The following is a 21,507-nucleotide window of genomic DNA, read 5'->3' as shown; positions in this document are numbered from 1 at the left end:
CTGGCCACATCGCGGTGATGCTGTGGAGCAGAGCCATCCCTTGCCACTGGTGGGCTCGGGAGGTGCTGGGGTGTGCAGCTCAGTGGCAGGGCTGGGTGGGCTCCAGCTGTGCACAGCTGTTGTCTCCTTCAACGTGATGATGGCTGGAAGAGCTCCTGAAGTACACCACATCAAGGTCCAACGTGTAATCCAGCAGCATTCAGGGTGGAAGGGGAAGGATAGAGGTTATACATTTCCAGGGAATCACTGATAATGGTGCTGGAGATGGTACTTCCTTCAAAAATGCCCAAAACCCCCCAAAAGAAGTTGGGTGGGAGGAAAGGAAGATGTATGAAAAATGGTGTTGGGGGAGACTGTGCCAGGTTTGCTCTTTTTGTTGTCTAAAGACAAAAAAAGGTGTATGCCAGTACGTTCCCCAGCTGGCTAGCTTGCAGGGAGAGGGAATCATCCAGGAGGGATTTGTTTAAAGTGTTTCTTGAGCTGTGCAGCAGCCTGTGGTGCAGTGAGGTCCCTGGGTGGCCTCCCACGTAGGACCACAGCCTGGGCAGCCAAGCAACTGCAAAACACCCCCTGGGCTCACACCCACCACCGGCCGAAGACAGCACCTTCGTGAGCTCCAGTCCCTGGCCTGAAGTGGGAACGTCCCCCCCAAGGGGTTAAAACCATCCCAACCCGGCATTACCGTACAACCCAATCACATAGTTGATTTTAACAACCTTTATTGAATCACAATTAGCTGCAATCAACACAACTGAGCCCTTTAAGTCAGCTTAATTCCCTTAGCTTAATGGGATTTTTGCTCTTTACTTTGAGATTACTATCCAGCAATCAAGGAGGCAAGAAGTGCCCGAGACACACAGCGGTGCTACGCGTTTAGCAAGGCCACTGTTTACACCCTGCTGAGGCACCGATCCTACTCGATGATGGTGATGGCCTTCTCCGCAGAGATCGCTTTGATCAGGGTCGAGGTCAGCTTGGCTACCATTTTCTTCTCTCCTACTCTTGTTGGAGTGCATATTACTTGAGACTTAATGATCCTACCGGGCTCTACATCCCTAAGGAAAAAGAAAAAAACAAATAGTCCCAGCATGAGTTATGGTTCTTATTTGTTGCTTTTAAATTGTTTTGCTTAAAGAAATAGCCACTGTGTGTTTTTAGGGTGGGTGTTTCCCTTCTCCTGTGACCAACATGCAGCAAGTGGGGCTCAGCACAGTGGTGCTGGCTGGTGGTCCCGGCGATCCTGGGGACCTTTCCCAGACTTCCTCATCCTGCTGAAACACTAAATTCAGCTCTGAAGGAAGTCAGCTGTGTTCACACTGGCTGGGCAGCACCTGGCGTCACAGCAGGAGCGTGGGGAGACCCCCTGTTGTGCCTGAATGCCCTGAACACGCCAACCTCCGCGTGGGTCCTGCTGCTGCACGGACTGTGCCCAAATGTGGCGCGGTTTCAAACATAGCTTGCAAAGGGCCCTGTTACTCCAAATCCCCTAGCTGCTTCTTCAAAGGAAATTAAAAAAAAAAAACAAAAACAAACAAAGCAGAGTCCTGCCACGCTCATTTCATACTGGGCTCATCTCCTTACCCCTCATCAAACTCCGTCATCTTAAATATGCCCAAGCCCTCCACCAGCAGCTTGCAGTTGTTGAGGGGCACGTTCAGCTTGTTCTGGAAGACGAAGGCACAGGAGAACTCCTTGTTCAGTTTGGCGGTTTCTGGCATCTGGTAGAGGAGGAAAGAGAGAAACAAACCCAAATACCGGGGATCAGAGGGGTAATAAAGATGCCGGACCCGCTGCAGGTTTGCTCCTCACCACCAGCATGGTGGGGGATAACTCCCTCATATCCTTTCCACCCTCCTGCGGCACCGTGCGCTCTGCCCTGCCAGCGGTTTTCCCAGCTCTTCTCTCTGGTTTCTCAACAGGTTTTTCCTTCAGGAGGCAGAGTTGCAGGGTCAGAGATGGGCCCCATACAAACTGTCCTCTTTCATCCCCTTCCCTCCAGCAGCCCCTGCCTGCCCATTTTAGATAGGGCAATAAAATCTTCATTTCATGGCTGCTTTCAACCTTCACGTAAAGGCTGAATAGCCAAATAAAATGCCGAGGACTGAGCATCCCAGGAGGCAGCTGTTTGGGAGACCTTCCTGGCAATGCTAACACCACCTTGGTGTTAGAGTGAGCAGGGCTTTAACCCTCGTCCCCGAGGAGCTGGGCTGGCGGCTGTCTCACCTGGAGGGTGATAGGGGGGTACTCGAAGTTCATCGTCATCTCGTTGGTGAGTTTGTCATCTGTTCCCTGGACCTCAGCAATGGTGGTGACGTGGATGAGCACTTCATCTTCCACTGAGGCCAGCGTCTTCATGTACTCATCTGCTGCAATTTTCAGAGGGACCTGCGTCTCTGCAGGAGAGAAAGCACAACTCAGTGCTTCATCAGATGCCCAGGAATTGGGTGGCAAAGTCAGCTCTGGTGGCCAGTGCCCCGGCGCGTGGGATGAGGCATATTTGCTGAGACCATCCAGCTTTGGGCCCGACCCAGGGGCCCCGCGGGGGAAAGCCCCGGCTGGAAGAGTAGTACCCGGCACGCGCAGCCCATGGGACGGGCGGCTGAGCCCACACCATCTCCCTGCCAAGCCGAGCACTGGCTCGGGCTCACATCCAGCGTCTTGGCAGCCCTTGTCCCCGGCTGCCCCGGCACTCAGGAGGAAGCAGAGGAGCGTGAGGTTGGGTACGTTTAAGCCCATGTGCCTTGGGGTTTCTCTGAGGCACTGCTTGCTATAAAATTAGCGGCTTTTGTTTCACTTCAGATTTTATCTTTAATTGCCTGGACAAACCTCCAGTGGTTCAGAAAGGCCCTGGAGTCAGCAGCACTGGAGCCTGAACATTGCTTTAGCCGTGAGGCTTCCTGGCTTCTGGGAATAAAAAAAAAGAAATGCCTATCCTTATCTCTAAATGTATGTAGCTACATTTGTGTCCTACCCTGCTGCATTTTGACAGCCACAGTATACGTGTGAAAATGCTCACTAATCACCAGCAGCAACGATTTTTTTTTTTTTTTTTTTTTTGCGAGAGTGACTCATGCTTGGAATGAGCAAGTGCTGTTAATTATTCATCACTCGTTAGTCTCTTGTTTAGCAAATTTCAGTCACATTGCTGGGGATCAGAAATACAAGCCAGGTTGCTCAAAGATATGCAATGAACAGCAAACAGCTCTTGGGATCAGCCAGGCAGGCAGCCGTGAGGTCGAACTTTGCTTGGGCAAAGAATTCAGAAAATAACACTCACCAGCATCACCACCAGCTGGTCAACGTTAGAGTGGCAAGCACAAGAACAAAAAAAGGCTGAGATTTCTAGCCATCTAAATCCTGTGAGAGATCTCACCCATATGGATGCACCCGAAGCCTGTGGTGGCATCTTTGATGATGCTCACACAGTGAGGACAGGAGGGAGATGCTCCAGCACACCTCGCTCGCACCGTGAAAACGTCTGTCTGCCCACACCGATGTATTTCTAACCATCTTGTTGAAGCTGCAGCAGGGACAGGGCCTTCACGTTTTGGTCCCTGCTATGGTGGGATCCCAGTCTGTAACTGAGACTCCCAAATGCAGTAACAAGAGAGGTAGGTAGCAGGCAGGCAATTTCTGCTCTTTGTGCTGTACAGAGGCATGCACTAACCTATAGTGGAGCTATTATGAACCAGCTTGAGTGAAACCCCAAACTGCCACTGTAAATAGCCCATAGAACACAGTGAGCCTACCAGATTTGCCTTCAAGCTTGACAGTCTCCTTGACATATCCAATGGTGGCCTTGACTTTCCCAGTATAGAGCTGTAGCTGGCAGGAGCTGGCAAGATTGATGGTCCAGCTTCCAGGAGTAGAGGTCTTCACTGTGATGGCCATTTCAAGGGGATTTCCAGGATACAAAGCTCCTTTATTGGTTATCTGAAGCTGCAGCCCAGTCTTGGAGACCGTCTCAGGCTTGGAGTGCTTGTCATCCACGGGCACAATCGATGCGAAGCGTGCACGAGGTATTATTCCTGAAGGGTGTAAGAAGGAGCAAGCCTTCTGCATGGACTCCCTTTCCTCTTTGGAGCCTGGATGAAGAAAAAAGATGGGTGATAGTTGTATCTCAGTCTCCTCACCCAGAGCCACCTTCCCTTTATTTATGCTTCTGCTGCTGAGCAGAAAGAATGTCAGGGCACCTCCAGCCTCTGCTCAGGAGACCCTCTTGGTTTACACTACCACCAGATCTAACTGACAGCAAGTCTTATGAGGAGCAGCTGAAGAAACTAGGGTTGTTTAGCCTGCAGAAAAGAAGACTCAGGGGAGACCTTATTGCTCTCTACAACTACCTGAAAGGAGGTTGTAGTGAGGTGGGGGTCGGTCTCTTCTCCCAAGAAACAAGCAATAGGACAAGGGGAAATGGCCTCAGGTTGCACCTGGGGAGGTTTAGGTTGGATATTAGGAAAAATTTCTTCACCAAAAGGGTAGTCAGGCACTGGAACAGGCTGCCCAGGCAAGTGGTTGAGTCCCCATCCCTGGAGGTATTTAAAAGATGGGTAGATGTGGTGCTTGGGGACATGGTTTAGTGGTGGGCTTGGCAGTGTTAGGTTAATGGTTAGAGTCAATGATCTTAAAGGTCTTTACTAACCTAAATGCTTCTAAGATTCTAACTGTAGCATTTTGGACTGGAAGAATTTCCTGAAGGAGACACTTTTAGAGGACGGATGCTCTTAAATTTTTCAGCCTAAGATTTTCCCGCTCCTTACTGGGAAGGGTTTAACAGTCTAGCACAACATGGATGGATCTGAGAACTGTGGGGAGTGAATATCGGGGGTTTTTTGTTTCCGATATGGTCTGGGGAATGCAAAGACAAAAAGAAGAATGAAGAAATGAAGCAACAGTGAGTCTGACCACTAGGTTGGTCACTCAGCCCATTTCTTTCGCTGTCTGCAAGCTTGCTCACACCCATCCTTAAAGAGCAGCCTATAGGTGTCACTGCGGGCATGAAGATGCCCAGGAGCAGGCTGCCTCCCCCAGGTCTTCAGGCCTTACACAGGGTTTGCCACTGCAGCTGCCCCTGCGGTTTTCTCCTGGAGAAAACACACGTTGTGGGACGATGTACACGGCCAGGGGTCTCCTCTTTGGCACTACTTTAGAGCACGGGAGCAGTCACCTTCAGGGAACTTGTACTCCGCGGTGATGTCTTCCCGCTTGTCCTGCCCCACGGCTTTTGTGCTTATGTTCACACCAATGCCTTTGGTGTCCGTGCTAATCCTGGTGTACTTATCCACGCCGTTCACCTTCTTGACGACCCAGTAGACTTCATCAGCATTCACTTCTGCGTACACAAACTTGCCATCGAAGGGCAAATACACATCCCCTTCTCGGATAGCCTTCAGCGGGCATGGACCACACTGGAAAATACCTAGAAAGCACATTCAACACCATTTGCTTTTCCAAATATGAGCAGAGCCTCCAATTTTTGTTCCACCCTCAGACCCACCCAAGCAGGAATATGTGGCCATGGTAGTTGACTCTTTCACCAACTCAGTGATGAATTAAAAAAACCCCCCTTTATCCCATAGCTCTTTGGGCTTTTTTACAGATGACCAAGGTCTGGTAAGAGCTTTTATGTGTTTCCCCTCACTTCTTAAATAATTTTAAGGTTTGAAAGTCGTGACTTGGTGATGGAGTCAACTGAGCCCAGCCACCTGTGTTTGATCTCCTGGCAGTACTCCATTTTCTGCACAGCCTTGAGGGCTAATGTTTTCTTTCCTGCCTCCAAATTCCCTGCATCTGTGCAGGGAGGGTAGTCACCGATTTTGGCAGTCATTTCTCTCATTTACCAATGAACGGACTCATGACTTCCTCAGGAAAGCTCTACAGAAAGCATCTTTACTGGGGAAAGCTGTGGCACCTATTACTACAGACTGCTTTGAGTCCTCAACTCCATCAAAGAAATCAGAGGACATTGGAAAGCGAAATTAACACCTCTGATTTCCAGCTGTGCGCTCTAACCTCTGAAATGACATTCAAGTCCCCGCAGTGTCCTGCAAGGTTGGTTTTCTGCCTGCCGAGAAACACTGTTCCTCCAGTCCCAGGCTGAGATGGCAGGCGTGAGACCTCCGGCTTTAGGATGTCACTGCCCAAGTGTATGAAGGTGTGCATGGGGAGTATGTGCTTTGCTGACCAGGTACCATGGTTTTCATAAGAAATGTCCCTGCCTCCCTTGGGAGTTGCAGAAGAGCCTTTCTAGGCAATTCCTACCTTGACTTTGCTCCTGAGGGGTTGAATCGATTGCCTGCCAGCCGTCAAACCCTGCCGGCAGGTCCCTCCGCTTCATCCAGACGTCATTCCACACGTGGAAGTTCCTGCGTGCATTTGGGTTGGAAAGAAAAAGAGTGAGCTGTTACAGCCAGAAAAGTCACAATCATCTCCTCTCTTAATCTTTAAATAAGGGCAGGTTTAATGGGGTTTTGCATGTAAGCCTGTGAAACCCCAGGCTTTCTCCCTCTCCCAGGCATCAAACATGAAACAGTAGGGAAATTCTCAAAGGAAAGGCTGTTGGGCCTGGGAAAGGTGACACTGTGGGGCGGTGTGGGGGGTAGGAGGCATTAGCCCCTCCTTGGCAGTACCAAATGGAGTCAAGGGAGATCCCGTTCAGCTTTTCTCCAGATTCATTCAGGTAAACGTCAACTCTCAGGTTCTCCTCTGTATCGTGTGCTGAGTTGAAGTTACTCACACAGCGGCATGGGATCCCCAAGCAGCGCATGACTGTGGCACAGACAGACAAAACACAGGGTCACAAAATCACTCAGGTCGGCGGGTGCCTGTGGAGATCGTCTTGTCCAACCCCTCTGCCCACCCAGGGCCCTCTAGAGCAGGTGCCCAAGACTGTGTCCAGACAGCTTTTCATTATCTCCAAGGATGGAGACTCCACAACCTCTCTGGGCAACCTGTGCCAGTGCTCCATCACCCTCACAGTGAAAAAAGCTTTTTTCCCATGTTCAGACAGAACCTCCCATGTTTCAGATTGTGCCCGTCACCTCTGGTCCTGTCACTGGGCACCACCGAGAAGAGCCTCGCTCTGTTTGTCCCACTCCCTCCAGTCGGGTATTTATACACACGGATAAGACCCCCTTGAGCCTTCTCTTCTCCAGGCTGAGCAGTCCTGGCTCCCTCAGCCTCTCCTTACATGACAGGCTCTGCCACCTCTGGCACTCAGAGGCACAGTAGTTTGGCTTACTAGCACAGTAATTAGAATATCAGAGAAGGGAGACGGTTCACTGTTTACCTGTAGTGAGGACTCCTGCGAAGACCCAACATTGACCATAACAGACTGGCTTCTTCGTGTTGTAATACTTCTGCAAAATCGAGACGCTCCCAACCCAATCCATAGGGGAGGTCCCGCTGCTGTAATTCCCTGACCAGTTCCCCATCAGGACACCGCTGTCGTCATTGGCATTAACCTGTGGCCACACACATGCAAAGGAGAAAAATACAGGGATAAGGCTGAATGAGGCTTAAACACCGGGGTCTCTGCCCACCCTGTGGCTCCTCAGGTGCTCCACAGCCCTGTGGAACCCAGCAAGGCTGCTGGTGCTGGCTGCGGGCTCCTCTGGTTGGAAACTCTCCACCTGGCTATCTAGAGGGAGGTGGCATGGGGCAGCCAAAATGCACTCTGCATCTTGTATCTTAAACCCCAGGGCTCCAAGAAGGGTCCCACCACAGAGAACAGTTGCCCCCTGAAACACAACCCTTGTGTTGACCCTGCCAACGCAGCTGCTGAGGAAGGACAACCACCGGGGCAGCTGCAAGCTTTGGAGGTGGGGAGACGCTGTATTTCGCTCGCCTCTTGCCTCCACCCAAAATGCCTCTGTCTCTTTCCTTGTGGTTTCCCAAAGGAACCCATTTCAGATGTATCCTGAAATGGTGTTCAAGGCCTTGGGGAAAGAAGAGCAAGTAAGAAGGAGGAGGGAAAGCTGGAGAGGCAAAGGACTTCTCTGAGAGAGGCGTACCAAAGCAGACATGGCTCTCGACACCAACACAGGATCCCCCGTATTGCTTATCTTGAGATTACTTTTGTCCAGCAGATACATGCAGGCGTCCAAGATGAATTCCTCAAACTGTTTTGGAGAGAAAGTGGAGACATTTTTATATGCCGCTGTAAAACAGAACTTGCTCAGTCACTATGAAGTCTATCTAAGTACTTGGAGGAAACTATCTGACTGGTCCTAACTTCTAAACTTCCTTATGATATTGAATTCTCAAGCCTATGGGGCTTCCCAAAGCTATTCTCTCCAACGAAGGGCTTAAATGAAAACCCACCTTGGAAGACATAAGCCTGTCTCACGTGTCTTGCAAACACAGTTGAAACCTGACCCAGCAATCTTTACTCTTGTGAGTAGTCCTAAGACACCTACGTCATCTCCCTGCAGCCCTGCAAATTGCTCACAAGATTAATGAAAATTTAAGAGTGCTACAGATACTCAGTCTATTGACACAGGTACAAAATGAACTCTGGGGATTAAAAAAAGTACATAAATGCAGATTATTACAGCCAAAGATTCCTAATTAGCAATTGCTGATAAAGCTCCCTGAGGTCCAATTCACAGAGATGCCAAACATCCAATCCAAAAAAGCTTGGCAGAATATCAATATCAATTCTCATTGCTTAATGGGAGAGTAAATATTAGGATAGGAACAGCCCTGTGGACAGTGCCCTTTGGCCCCTTCATGGAAAAGGCTTCCGCAAGAGCACTTTTGCTGGGCTATCTATATCTTACGTCTTGAAACTGCAGACTTATAAAACAAACTAAAACTGAAAAAGAAAACAACAACAACAAAAAAACCCAGATTCAAACATATTTTGGTGGGGAAGTCTATCTGGATAGGGTGCAGGATGCTCCGTTTGGGTGCCTGTATGCTTTCTACAGGGTGCAAATAAACCTGCTCTTGCATCCACCTTTTATCTCTAGCCTGAGCAAGTTTGTCATTCCACTCCACTGGAGTCATCTCAGAGGCAGCGTGGAGCAACACCCTTCCTGAGAGGGCAGGCTGATTGCGTCCTGCACCCAACAGTTCTCTTTGCAGTTGATGAAGGCATCACTTGAACAATGACCACCTCTGCCAGTGCTTTTCCCCTGTTTTTCCCCGATCATGATGCAATAGGTAAATAGTCAGATGCTTTTTTCCCCCCATCAGCCCTCTCTGCGGCTCACGAGCTGGTTACCAACCAGAGAGCAGGGAGGACTCCGTACGGGAATCTTTCCAACCAGAAATGCTCCATCCCCAATTCCCATGTCCTTTGCGAGGGGTCTCATGATCTGATTATAAGCGTGCCATTAAACCCTGTTCTAAAGCTGTGGCTGGGGAAAACACTTAAGTACACAGATTGCTCTAAGCAGGTGAGCCCTCCCAGTGAAGCTGGCAGGATTATTCAAGCACTTTGAGCTACTCATGGGCTTAAACTGTTTTTAGGTCTGATTCACTGAAACAACTGCCTAAGGGAGTAAGAGGAAATAAGGGTAATAACACCGAGAAGACAGCTGTGTTTTACCTGCCCAAAATTCCAGGGTCTACCGTATATGTTGTATGCAGACCCAACATAGATGTAGCCTGTATCATTGAGCACGTACTCCTTTCTCTTAGCCTCATCATCCAGGAAGACGGCATCAGCTGGAACAAAAAAAAAACCTCAGATGTTAGGTGGTTTGTACACACACTATACAAAGTTTTCCTTGGAAAGCTAAACTGGGGGAGCTGATGGTCTGTAACATTCACACCAAATGATGACCATGTAGCACTCACATTTTTTTTTCCTATTGTGGAAGAATTTCCTATAAGACTAAGCTTTATTTTACTCCTGTAGGTCTATTGCTATATGACCACTGTTTTATTTTAGTGAAATGCTTCTTTCTGAACAAACACTTTAGTGGACTAGGTAGACAGCAGAGAGAACTGGGGGACTGATGCCAAACAACACCACATGTTTTTTTGTCTGGTTATTTTTTTTATCTGGATTTTAAGCTAACCCAGTCATCTCAGTTAACCTTTGGCGTGGCCCAGGGAAACAGCAAGGGGTGACACAGAGGTGCAAACAGAGACGGCAGAGAGATGCACCTTAACCCAGCACTGGGGCCTCCCCAGCCAGGAGCTGGCTCATTGCAATTGCCCAGCACTGGCTCCATGAGAACGCTGCTTGTGATGTTTTAGGGAAAAAAAGCAATGTATGTGGGAAAGAGAGGAGGAAAAAAGTGAGGAAAAGCTCCCCCAGGAACAATCCCTTGGAGCAGTAATTATCACCCCCAGTCGCACGACCGCTCACCTTCACACCAAGGATTGAACAAAAGGTAGACAGCATTATTTTCGGACTTGTAAATGTTAGTCCCAGTCTTGACGTTCAGGGTGTATTTTCCCACCATGGCCCTGGGTGAGCTGGTGACAGACAGCAGGCACTGGGGAGGCGACAAGGAGAGAGGGCGTGACGGACCTTCCGCCGTGGCCAGAGGCACAGCACAAGCACCGAATATGGTGGCCACAGGGATGTGGGGGGGGGAAGAGGGATGGGGCGCATCCTGCGCGCGCAGTGGGGGAGCAAGGAATTAAACAGGGCAAGGCTGCTGCCTGCCTAAAATTTCAGGGCTAAGAGAAAGCAGGGCGGGGGTAGGAGAATTTTCTCTGTCGCTCCCAATGGGCTCGGTGTTGCTGCCCTCCACCATTGCACCGTGTGGGAGCACGGCCCGTGGGTTCTACCTGGTTGCCACTCTTCTTGACAATGGATATTTGCCACCCGCTGGGGTCCTGCTCCTGCTTCGCGTTCAGTGACATCAGGGTCCCCCTGGTTTTCATTGGGCTTTTGCCTGGAAACAAACGCAACAGGAGATGCGGGAGGGTTGCACAGGTCTACAATGACCACGCAGTGCCAGGCGGCAGGAACAGGCAGCCGGAGGGTGCCGGGGCTCTCCCGCTTTGCCTGACGGCCGCGAAGGGGAGATCTGCTTACCGATGCCGAAACGCAGTGCCAGCTTGTCGCTAGCCTTCAGCTCCCTGCTGAAGCTTAGCTGGAGCTGAAAGGCCTGCCCGCGCCGCACCACCAGGTTCTTGATGTTGTACGCATCTGTGTGGTGCAGGCGGGTGTTCTGGCTCTTAAGATAGTCAATCCCAGTGACCTTCAGATCAGTCCCTGGAAAGCCATTAGCAGAGAGGGAGAAAGAAAAAAGAAAAGGGGGTTGATGGTAAATTGCTCAGTAGAGACAGTTTTCTTCTTCTTAATGGAGCCCTGTAAGTCATCAAAACATCTAAGCGTCCAGTGGTCTAGCACAAGTAATCACACCAAGGATCGCCAAAGCTAATGGATGATACAACAGTTTTTATATATATATATATATGTACATATGTATATATGTAGTATATATGTATATATATATACATATGTAGGTCTGGGGCCAGGAGCCAGTTGTGCTGCAGAGGTGTTGCCCATCTGGGGGGATGCTAAATGTGGGGGGCAGTGCTCTGCCCCCCTTCACGCCAACTGGTGCTTTTGCCGTTGGACTCCAGCACAGCTTTGGACTCCAGGGAGAGTCCCTGCCAGGTGCCCCGCTCCCATTCATTCCCAACACAGCAGTTCATTTCATAGGACACAGCATTTAAAATCACCATCTCCCAGGCTGCTCAGCCCTCCTGCCACTCCGGATGGGAGCAGGGCTGGGAAAAGGTCTCGGGGCTGCAGCGTAGGAGCGGGGCTCCAACAGGCACAACCCAGTGCTGTGCTTGAGTAAAGAGTGAAGCCTTTGAGCAAAGACTGAGCACAGAGAAAGCCCTCAGCTTTCAATAAAAATGGGGATTTGGAGATCACTGCATCAGGCTTTGGCAGGGTGCCCAGGTGTGATCGGGAAAGCCAGAGCATGCCAGAACACGGCCCAGCTATATATCTTTGGAAGTGTCTAACCTGTCTTGTACCTGCCCATTAAATATTCTTAAAGGATAAATCCTGTGTAAACAGTAGGGAGTAACAATACCTCAAAAGCGCTTGGCTCATGAGTGATTCAGACGAAGATATGGGAGAGTCAAGGAAATTTAAAACCACTTATAGTAACTTCGAAATTAGCTAATCAAAGGCATAATGGTTGAAGGGATTAGTTCACAAAATGTTTTGACAGATTCGCACGGTACCAGGCAACTGTGCTAACTTACGTATCGACAAGAGCCATTCCTAACATCGAAGAGGCTGAAATCTGCTGGTAGCTGCTGTGGCATGAGAGATGCCACAGGCAGGGCCGGATCCAGGGCAGGCTGAAATCAGTGGCACGCTTCCCCCTGCGACCTGTGCTGGGCAGTGACTGCAGCCTTGAGTAAACTGAAAGGAGTGCCCATGGCTCCCCATGAGATTACTACCTCCATGTGTTTCTTCTTAGTAACTATATAAACCATATTTATCTTAATTACATAACAGTTATCGGCAAATAGAATTAAAATTGCCCATCACCTTTCATTAACTGATTTCATTTTTGAGTGCTTTTTGTTTGCTTGCTGCCTGCCAGATGCCAACCTTGGGCTGATGTTTTGCGCAACGGGTGTTGCGTGTGCATGTGTATGTCAAAAAATTGCAGCTGGAATTGCTTAACCCTCTCAAAAAGGACAAAGGGGAAGTGAGTCTTCCTCAGCATTAACAAATCTCCAGCCATCAAAGCTGCTTGACCTTGTTCCTTACAGAAACACTGGTGCTGAGCTGAGAAGCTACCAGAAAACAGCCCTGCTGATGGCAGAGGGCTTTGGAGGGATGTGGGAGCTGAATGCATAGGATGGCTGTGGGAAAAGGCCTTGGGGAATCCATCCTTCCAGCATTTCCTAACTTAGGGACGGCATTTCCATCCCCTGGACATCACCGATGTTGAGGATGCACAGAGAAAAAACGCAGAGAACAGCTGCCTTGGAATATGCCCTGACAGTGCAGAGCACGGTGCCAAAGACCTCTCCTTGCAAGCGCTGCCTGTCAATTGCGCTGTGCTTACTCCTGTGCAAATACAGTCGCGACACCTTATGATGCAGCTGGTGCGGTGTCCACCAAGAAATGCCGCGGAGCGAGCCAGCGGTGCACCCATTGCCGCGTCTGAGGGGGCTTGGCCACCACCCGCCCTCCTCGGGCAACCCCCAGGGGACACTTTCAGCTTCCTGCTCTGCCTCCTGCCCGGGGCAGGGCGCCCGCATGCCCTGTGCCCCACTGCCTGCAGGCGCCGTGCTTTGCCAACACATTAATTAATGATCTGTAGCAGAGCTGGGCCTGCCAAGAATACGCCTGCTCATGGGACAGAGGCTCGAGCTGCAGGAAGCAGCCCTGGCTGTGCTCGCTCCTGGGGCAGGCCAGAAGCAAACCCAAATCCTGCCAGATAACTTTTTCCTTTTTTTAGAAGAAATTTCAATACAGTATTTTTATTTTTATCTCCTAGTTCCATGATTTATCCCTTCTAGAGCTCCTTCCTACACTTACCTGCTGGCCTCATCATATGCTACCTTCTTGGGAAGATGTTCAGAGCTTCGAGAGCACAGTGATCACCCAGAACAAAAGGGCTTTGCACTGGTAAGGATCTGGGGCCTTTTTTCCATGGGGACGAGGCGATGGGTTTTAAAAAATATATTAATATGGAGCAGAGCATTTATAGCGTGCTGGGCTTCAGTGAGAATAAGGGCTGCTCGGACGGACAGGCGGGAAGTGGGATGGGAACTGTAGTTTTTCAAGAGAAAGCAAAGTTTGGATGCCTGCATTTACTCCTCATCCTTGCCCAACCTCCAGCAAACACTCTCTCATGTCCCAGAGACATGGAAAACAAAATCCTGCCACTCTATGTCTTTCTCATCCCTCTCCATCGCCCCCACCGTGAGCTGGGTGCCCACAATGTCACCCACAGCTGCCCTGCTCGAAAAGCCCAATCCTCCTACGTCCTCTGGCTCTGCCTTCCCTTGCTGGTGGCCTGTAACTGGGGGCAGTGAATCAGCTGAGAGGTCTTTGCGTATACGCTGACTTGTCCAAGAGTGCGCTGTTAGTAAAGAGTTAAGAGAAGTCAATCCAATCACATCCTAAAGATGCTGCTGTCCGAGACTTCCTGGAAAATTTCAGCTCATCCACACCCAGAGCATGGAGGTGTGAAATGGAAGGGCTCGGAGCAGTGTTAGGACGCCCTTCCCCTTGTGATGGCTGTGGACCCCAGCTCTGCTGCAGGCACCACCCAGCCCGCACCCACAGCTGCTCAGCTATGCCCCAAACCCTAGGGGTTTTGGGCATCCTGGGGTTGGGCTGGCCCCAGGAGTGCAGCCAGCGGTGGTGCTTCGGCAGCTGCTACAGGAGTGACTCAGGCACCTTTCTAGGTAGGTGCAGGGTCTTCTGACAATAGGGCAGGCAGGATGGCCATGGGACGGAGCTCAAGTCCAAATAAATCCCCTTTTCAGTTATTTTGAAACTTCTGTCAGATGGTATCAGTGATCACTAAAGAGCAATAATCTACACAACTGAGTAGCCTGAAGGAAAGAAATTCCTTTCACCTTGACACAGAACAAGTTTAGAAAAGCTGCGTTTCTTTCCTATTATCACCAATAGAGCCAGATGTCTGCAGGTTGATGAAAAGTGATGAAAAGTGGGTTGCATTTTTCAGTTGGCTTACCGATCCATCAAAACCAGAATTTGTGCAGCCGGCGCAAACCTATCCCCTGTGAGCAGCGGTGGCACTGAAACACCTTTCCCCAAGCTGTCACCCACAGCAGCTGGAGGGGTGAGAAACCCTCCACCTCCACCGGAGCTGGCATCCTCCCCACAGGAGACCTGCCAAACTGCGCATCTAACATAGGCTATGGTATTGAGCATTAAAGACTCACCAGCGTTATTGCTCATGGTTCTTGTCGGCGTTGCGACCCGAGGTGCCTGTAATGCCAGTAGCTTCCAAGCTCCTGAGTAGCCTCTGCCACTTGCTTCTGAGCATGGAGAAGGAAGACGGGCTGCCCTTTTTATCAGCGTCTCGCTCTGAGGTGTCAGCAGGTCCACTGCCAAGGGGTGGTGTTTGGAGAAAGGAAGTTCCCATGAAAAAAAATGACTACAACTCCCTCTGCACATAGTCAGACCCTGAAAACCAGCGAAACTTAAATCTTGATTTACATGGAAGGTGGATTTGCGTAATCAGATGACAAGTGGACAGACCCTTCACTGACAAACACTGACAAACATGGGCTAGATGAGTAACAAGAATGCACGTATGCCCTAACATCCAGGTTATCGGGACTGCAACTCAAGGGCTAGCTTTACCAAGGCAGCCCGCAAATTTTAATCCTTAGGAAAATAGAGTTCCCTATTAGGACCAGTGTGACTTTATTTGAAGTTAATGAGATTTTTATTATCATGTTAGGGACAGAAACACTTGAAGCTGTGGGCTAAAATCCAGTGTTTACATGCATGGGTTGGAAAGTCCAAGGTACCTGGTGCTGGCCCCTCCTTGCGAGGTCAGGCAGATGCTAGGTGAGATAGCCCAGCAGGAGCACTGAGTGGGAAAGAGGAGAAACAGGCCATGTCTAGCAGGAGCAAGAAATGTGGTGGATCAGGAGCTGTTTGCTGGCTGCTCTTTGCTGACAGCTGTACCAAAGGTCTCTGCCCAGGAGGTGGCTGGACGCCATGTGCCCCACTTGCACGCTGGTCTTTGGCGTGATCAAAGATGGAGAGATGAGTCTACCCCACTGAGGGGAGAGCTGGTGGCACAGGCCAACAGTGACATGGGCACAGTGGCCAGAAAGAGATACAAACATGTCCCCAAATACCCAAAAGTGAAGAGGCGGCTCAGCCACAGGAGCAGCCTCGGCGTGCCAATGCCTCCCTTCATGGCAGCAGCCCAGGGTCCAGCAATGTAGGATTCAGTCTGCAAGACTGGTGCATCTAAATGTAGGATCTCCCTAAACAAGATCTCCCTGTGGAAGCCTTCAAAAACACCAACTTTTTTCCATCAATTCAGGTAGCTAGGTATTTTCTTTAGGAGAACTGTTTCATTTGGTGCTGAAATGTCGGCACAAGCGAGGTGCTGAGTTAGCAGATCCCACCCTTTGGGCACGTCACTGCTTGCTGGCAGATGTATGTTGGGTGTCCTTACTTGAGAGCATGACTAGTGCATTCCAGGGTACCGAGGGTTCAGTACCCATCTATAATCTTGCAGGACATCTGTATGAACATCTGAACCGCCAACGTTCTTAGTAGACAGAGCATCACTCATCATTCAGCACCAGACAATGTGCTGGCAAGTACATATTTCACTATTGAAAAAAACACTACAACCCCAACTTACCTTTCAGCGTTGCTTTTACTCTGCATTTCTTTCCTCCTGGAAGGTGAAAGACATTTTTGTTTAGAACCAGCATGGGAGGAAGTAAAGTATATGTGGAATGTTGGTACAATAACATAATCAATAATACAAGTAATCTGAACATTTATGATGTATATTACTGGTTTCCACTTAATCACAGCAACAGAGTAATCCACTTCATCTGAAGGCACTGAGAATAGCTTTCTAATCCAGTCTCAACCTGTTATATATATATCATTCCATGCCTGGTTGGAGGCAGCTTAAATTTTTTTGGCACAGTAGTCCTACAGCAAAAACTACAGATTTTTGCAAACAGGAACAAGTTGATGTTGGCAACACTTTGCTCCTGAGAAAAATGTACATAGGCCCATGCTGGAGGGTCAGTGGTGGAGGCAGGGCATGTATTCACCAGGAACAGTCACATTTCCAGTCCTATAGCGTTTTGCAAAAGGCTGATTTCAACAGCATGCATGTTCTGACCCTCACTTTGAACCTCAGAGTTCAAGGAAAGAGTGCTGAAGTTAGATGGGTGTGGGTTCTGCCATGCCATGAAGCTACTTCATCTTGGAAGGTGGTTGACCTTTTCACAGGAATTTTTTGTTTATGCCAGCAGACAGCAACTAGCCTTCAGTTCTCCTTTCACTTTGTACAGCTGCTGGTCTTGCCTGCTTCCACGATCTTTTTCTATGCACTGGTAGTGTCTCAATTCGAAGGCACTAAACTTGGCATGTGGTTCAGCGCTCCTACATGAGCTTCCCCCCCATGGCTCGCACAAGCTTGCGAGGAAGGAAGGCCATTGAACTGTAATGCCCACTGAGACAGTTGTTGGCAAGGTCTGAGAAAAGGGATTTCAACTTAAACTGCAGGAAGGTTTTTCAAAGACGTGGTTTCAGCTTGCTTCGTGTTGTCAGCAGGTGATCTTTGTCCTTCCTACAGGTACATCGCCTTTTGTCTTTGCTCGCCAGAGTGGCCAGAGTGGCTGGCTGTGGTTCAGCAGCATGGCCTTTTTTCCTCCTCCTTGGTGAAGCTGTGAAAAATACCGGCCCTTTTGATTTTTTTTCCCCCAAACAACAGTTAATTGCTTCAATTCGTCTCATAAAAGTATACTCTTCTAATTAACCAAAGCAGGAGATGGATATCTTTTTCACAGAAAATCTCCAGCCTATTACCAATGACTTCAGTGACTAACTTCCCAGCTTACAAAATCAGACACCAGAGGCTATTGGCCTTATCTGCATCTATCTGCTACAAGGTAAGTCACCTTATTAGCTGGAAGGTAATAAAATGCAAACAAACACAATCAGAATTCCCCAGTGGCTGCTTCCCTATTTACAAGCTTGCCCTTTGTCTCAGGTTTTGTTTACCTTGTGTATCAAAAATGACAAGAATAAATAAAACTTTCAGAGCATGACCACAGGTATCAACGCCAAGTAGGAAGGGCATGAAGTGCTACCCAGTCCTTAGCTTTACAGTTTTATTCACTTCTGACCCCATGTCTAGTTATGGAGAAGTTGCCTTTTATAATAGTAATGTACTGAGCTACATTTTTTATGACCATCTAAGGCTTCACGTTGCTTCTGTTTTGTCTTTTTTTTTAATATGTCCAGTCAGAGTAACACTGAAAATAAAACACAGAACAAAAGCAACACAGGTTTCCTTTTTGACATTCTGGAAAGGTGAACTAATCCTTCCAGTTGCACTGCAAAGTTGCTCCAAGGTGCCAAGGGGTGAGCGGTGCACCCGCCAAGGTACACACACATACAGCCCACGTCTGGGTCCTGAGGAGCACCACGGCGAGAAGGTGCCTTCCACTGACCACAGCAGGACTGCTCCCACATGTACCATCTAGTACGTGTTGAGTCCTTCCTGAGTTACAGCCTAGGGAATGATAAGTAATGAGAAGTCTTGGGGGGATAAAAAGAAAGAAAGCCACACTGATGAAGAACAGCCGAGGGTCTTGTCCATCTCTTTTGAGCTGGACCTCATTCGAGGTCCTACGTTGGTCCTCCCCTCACCATTTCATTACGCTCGTATCTTGGTCATTAAGAATTTCCTAGTAGTGAGATGCATCTCAGCCACGTAATGACCCTGACATGTTGTGCTGCTGTTACTCTGAAAGGAGTGTTGATCTGATCACTTCTCACTCACGTACTCCAACCATGGGTCATGACAGTGGCCTGTCAGCTACACCCCGAGGGCATCTCGTGTTCCCAGCAGGCAGATTCTCTTCTAATCTTACATGAGCCAACTCGTGGCAGGCAATTGGATGTCAGGGGTTGATGCAAGATGGCCAAGCCCAGGTCTTAACTGATTCCAAGTTGCCTGGCCCCAGCTACCTGGTAATGAGTTTCTCACAGGCAAATACCAGAGAAGTGACTGATGCCAATAAAATTATTACAGAAATTCCGTTGTTTCCTTCTCACTGAACCTTGAAAGAGGGGGTTTGGACCTAAAGTTAAGGATGTAGGTGACTAGCTTTGGGCATTTACCTCCAGAAGGAATGAAAACCATGTTGCTCAGTGCCCAACCCGGCACCACCCAGGGAGTCTGCTCCTGAAGAAGGCAAAACCAAAGATAAAACAGAGACTACAACTACACACATACCAAACGTAGGCTTACGGCCTTGTGATCCCTACTCAGGCAAAATGCTCTTGTGTAGCACTTTCCCTGCCCTGAAAGAGAAGTCCTGTGGCTATCACAGGAAATTCAGGTCTGAGGCCAGGCCACCTTGAAAAATACAGAGCTGCTTTAACAGCAAGCCAAAATGCTATAATGTTAAAATATCTTTTCTGGTTATTTTTCAAGATCTCTTTCTCCTTCCAGGGCTGAGATGCAAAAGGCAAAATTGCAAAACCAGTCTAGACATAGGAAGCAACTATGTATGAAGGTTGAACTTGGGATTTCAGTACTATGACTGTCCGACCTTCAACTCTGGTACAACTGTTGCACCAGAAACACCGAAATAAGTGTGCTCCAGTGCTGAGAAGATTACGTTATGTATTGGACTAAAATGACTCAAGATAAGGTACTTCTGCTTCTCAGCAAAATGCTTCTTTAGAATTTTGTGCAAGAAATAACAAAAAAAATCCCCATCGTTTCACTTCTTCCAGACAGCAGCTTTTTTTTTAATAAAATTGCCTCCTTTTTGAACCTGAGGAACCTGCCAGCGTCTGCTGCGTCCCATGGGCGGGAGTTCCTCCGCTGAATGACACACTGTAGGAGAAGGATGCTCCTCTGGCTTTGAAGCTGCTGCTTGCTAGCTTCCCTTGCGGCCCCCGTCCTCGTGGTAGAGGAGAGGGTCAACAGCTATGCCGGTTTACTTTCTCCATGCAACTCACCGTCTTCTCAACCCCCATTACAAACCACCACTGTCTCTTTTCCACGCTGATCGGTCTTAGCCTGCTAACTCCTTCCTCACACCTTCGTCCCACCCCATCAAGAGACCCACGATGGGGAGAAGGACACCCCCCCCCCACCCGCCGTGCAGTCCTGCAGCCTGCAGTGTGTGCTTGGATAGGGTCCAACGGGCTGGGTGCAGTTACTCCAGGGCTGTATCCACCCTGCTGCCATTGACCCATGAACTAACTTCGAGTGTGCATGTATGACCACACTGACTGATTGCAGTGTGGACACATAGCCACAGACTACACCTAAAGAAAACAATATGAAAAGGTATGAGGAAAAATAAAGCAAAAGAGGGCTGCTAAAAATAAACAGTAAGGGCAAGGAAATCAATAGCGCAAATATTGAATGAGGGATAAAATAATTTATCCATATATTAAAAACAGCTTCAGAGAACATGGAAAATACTGACAGAATACCTTCCCACCTACAGGGTATGTGTTTGGTTGCACAGGTCTGAGTGAGAAAACAGAAACTTGCAGGCCAGTGTCTTCAAGTAACATTTCTTTCTGCAGGAGTGGTGCGACAGCTTCTCCCATCTGTCTGTGTGGGGGTGTGTGTCTATATACATACAGACGCACGCAGTCTCCAGACTACAGGTCAGATTATGCCATGCCGCATTCCCACAAGCCAGCAGCGCGACTGAAATCACTACGTGGTGGGAAGGGAGGACCTTCCTAGACCCGTCGGATTTGCAGGAAGGAGATGGTCCTGCCCAGCGCTGGAGACCCAGCTCATGCACCACTCAGAAGCAGACCCAAAGCATGGTGGCTGCAAAGGTTTTGGCACTCCCCTGGACATGTGCATGTCATGTGCGGTAGCCTCCTCAGTATGGTGGGATTGACTGAGGGCAGGGATCTGTGGTTATTTGTCCTGAAAAGCAACCAAGCCAGCGTTCTCCAGCTCACCCCTCTTCGCAGCACCCAGGACATTGCCCTTCACAGTAGCATGAGATGCTCGCACCTTGGCTGGCAACTGGAGTAGCTCCATGCCCACCAGTGTTAAAGGAGAAGCCACTGCCTGAGCATTCACACATCATTCAGGGAGTCGCACAGACGCCACTCAAGACTTTAACCGCTAGGACCGGAGTCCCTTCACAGCAGGCAGCTCCACTGAGCTGACGGGTGCCCCTTTCGGACTCCTTGCTCACACACGTGCTCACCCTCGAGTGCTTTCTCTCCCCTCAGGCTCGACCCTAGGTTTCCCTGAAGCAGAGTCTCTGATACGATGTACGCCAGACAAATTTATTGAGAGGTACAGCAGTATAAAACAGCTTGAGCTGGGTGCCTCTGGAGAGGGACCCCAAACAAAGAAATCCCTGGGCAGTTATACCCTTACAATTTAAGTTTCCCTCCCCTTACATGACAGTTTGGTCCAACAGCAATATTTGGGTCTGGGGTCTTCTTGTTCCTCGTTGGATCTTTTCTCTGTCTCCAGGTGGGCCGTTACTTTTCTTATCTCAGCCAACAGATGCAGCCTCTGCTGACGGTCGTGGCTACCTTATTTTTCTGGTTTGCACTGATTTCGGGGCTTTCTTTCATGTATGTAAATAAAAGTTCAGCATAGGGTCAGCAGGAAAGGTCACAGCTTGCGGCCTCAGGCTTTAGCAAGCCTTGCTACTAACGCTATGTATTGGATTCCGTTTGAGCTAGAACAAGATTTCTACAACGCGAGGGTTTCTTAGGAAGCATTTTTGCGCAAGGCTGGTTCCTGGCAGAGCCACGTCTGTGAGCTGCCTAACTCAAGAGTGTCCTGAAGGGAACGCATCGTTCAAAAC

General features: G+C 49.2%; 1 protein-coding gene and 1 long non-coding RNA gene across 2 annotated transcripts; one reads left to right on the top strand and one right to left on the bottom strand.

Annotated features, from left to right (window-relative positions):
- Window positions 1-702: 702 nt before the first annotated feature.
- Window positions 703-17,267, bottom strand: TGM4 (transglutaminase 4). Its single transcript, XM_009464515.2, has 15 exons — window positions 16,311-17,267; window positions 14,863-15,027; window positions 11,000-11,179; window positions 10,750-10,856; window positions 10,322-10,451; window positions 9,554-9,672; window positions 8,013-8,120; window positions 7,289-7,463; window positions 6,630-6,768; window positions 6,262-6,365; window positions 5,168-5,419; window positions 3,750-4,085; window positions 2,224-2,393; window positions 1,582-1,718; window positions 703-1,055 (listed from the first exon to the last, which is right to left on the bottom strand). The coding sequence occupies exons 1-15, from the start codon at window positions 16,450-16,452 to the stop codon at window positions 914-916; spliced, it is 2,406 nt and encodes an 801-aa protein (XP_009462790.2). The 5' UTR covers window positions 16,453-17,267; the 3' UTR covers window positions 703-913.
- On the top strand, window positions 13,271-19,684 carry LOC148057580 (uncharacterized). Its single transcript, XR_015707306.1, has 3 exons — window positions 13,271-13,573; window positions 17,265-17,580; window positions 19,152-19,684. It is a non-coding gene; the product is annotated as an uncharacterized LOC148057580 (long non-coding RNA).
- Window positions 19,685-21,507: the final 1,823 nt, after the last annotated feature.

Source organism: Nipponia nippon, unplaced genomic scaffold (genome assembly GCF_047370975.1).
Source record: "Nipponia nippon isolate SJK-2023a ecotype South Korea unplaced genomic scaffold, ASM4737097v1 scaffold_1, whole genome shotgun sequence".
In the NCBI taxonomy this organism is placed as follows: Eukaryota; Metazoa; Chordata; class Aves; order Pelecaniformes; family Threskiornithidae; genus Nipponia; species Nipponia nippon.
This window is presented reverse-complemented; position numbering and strand designations above follow the sequence as displayed.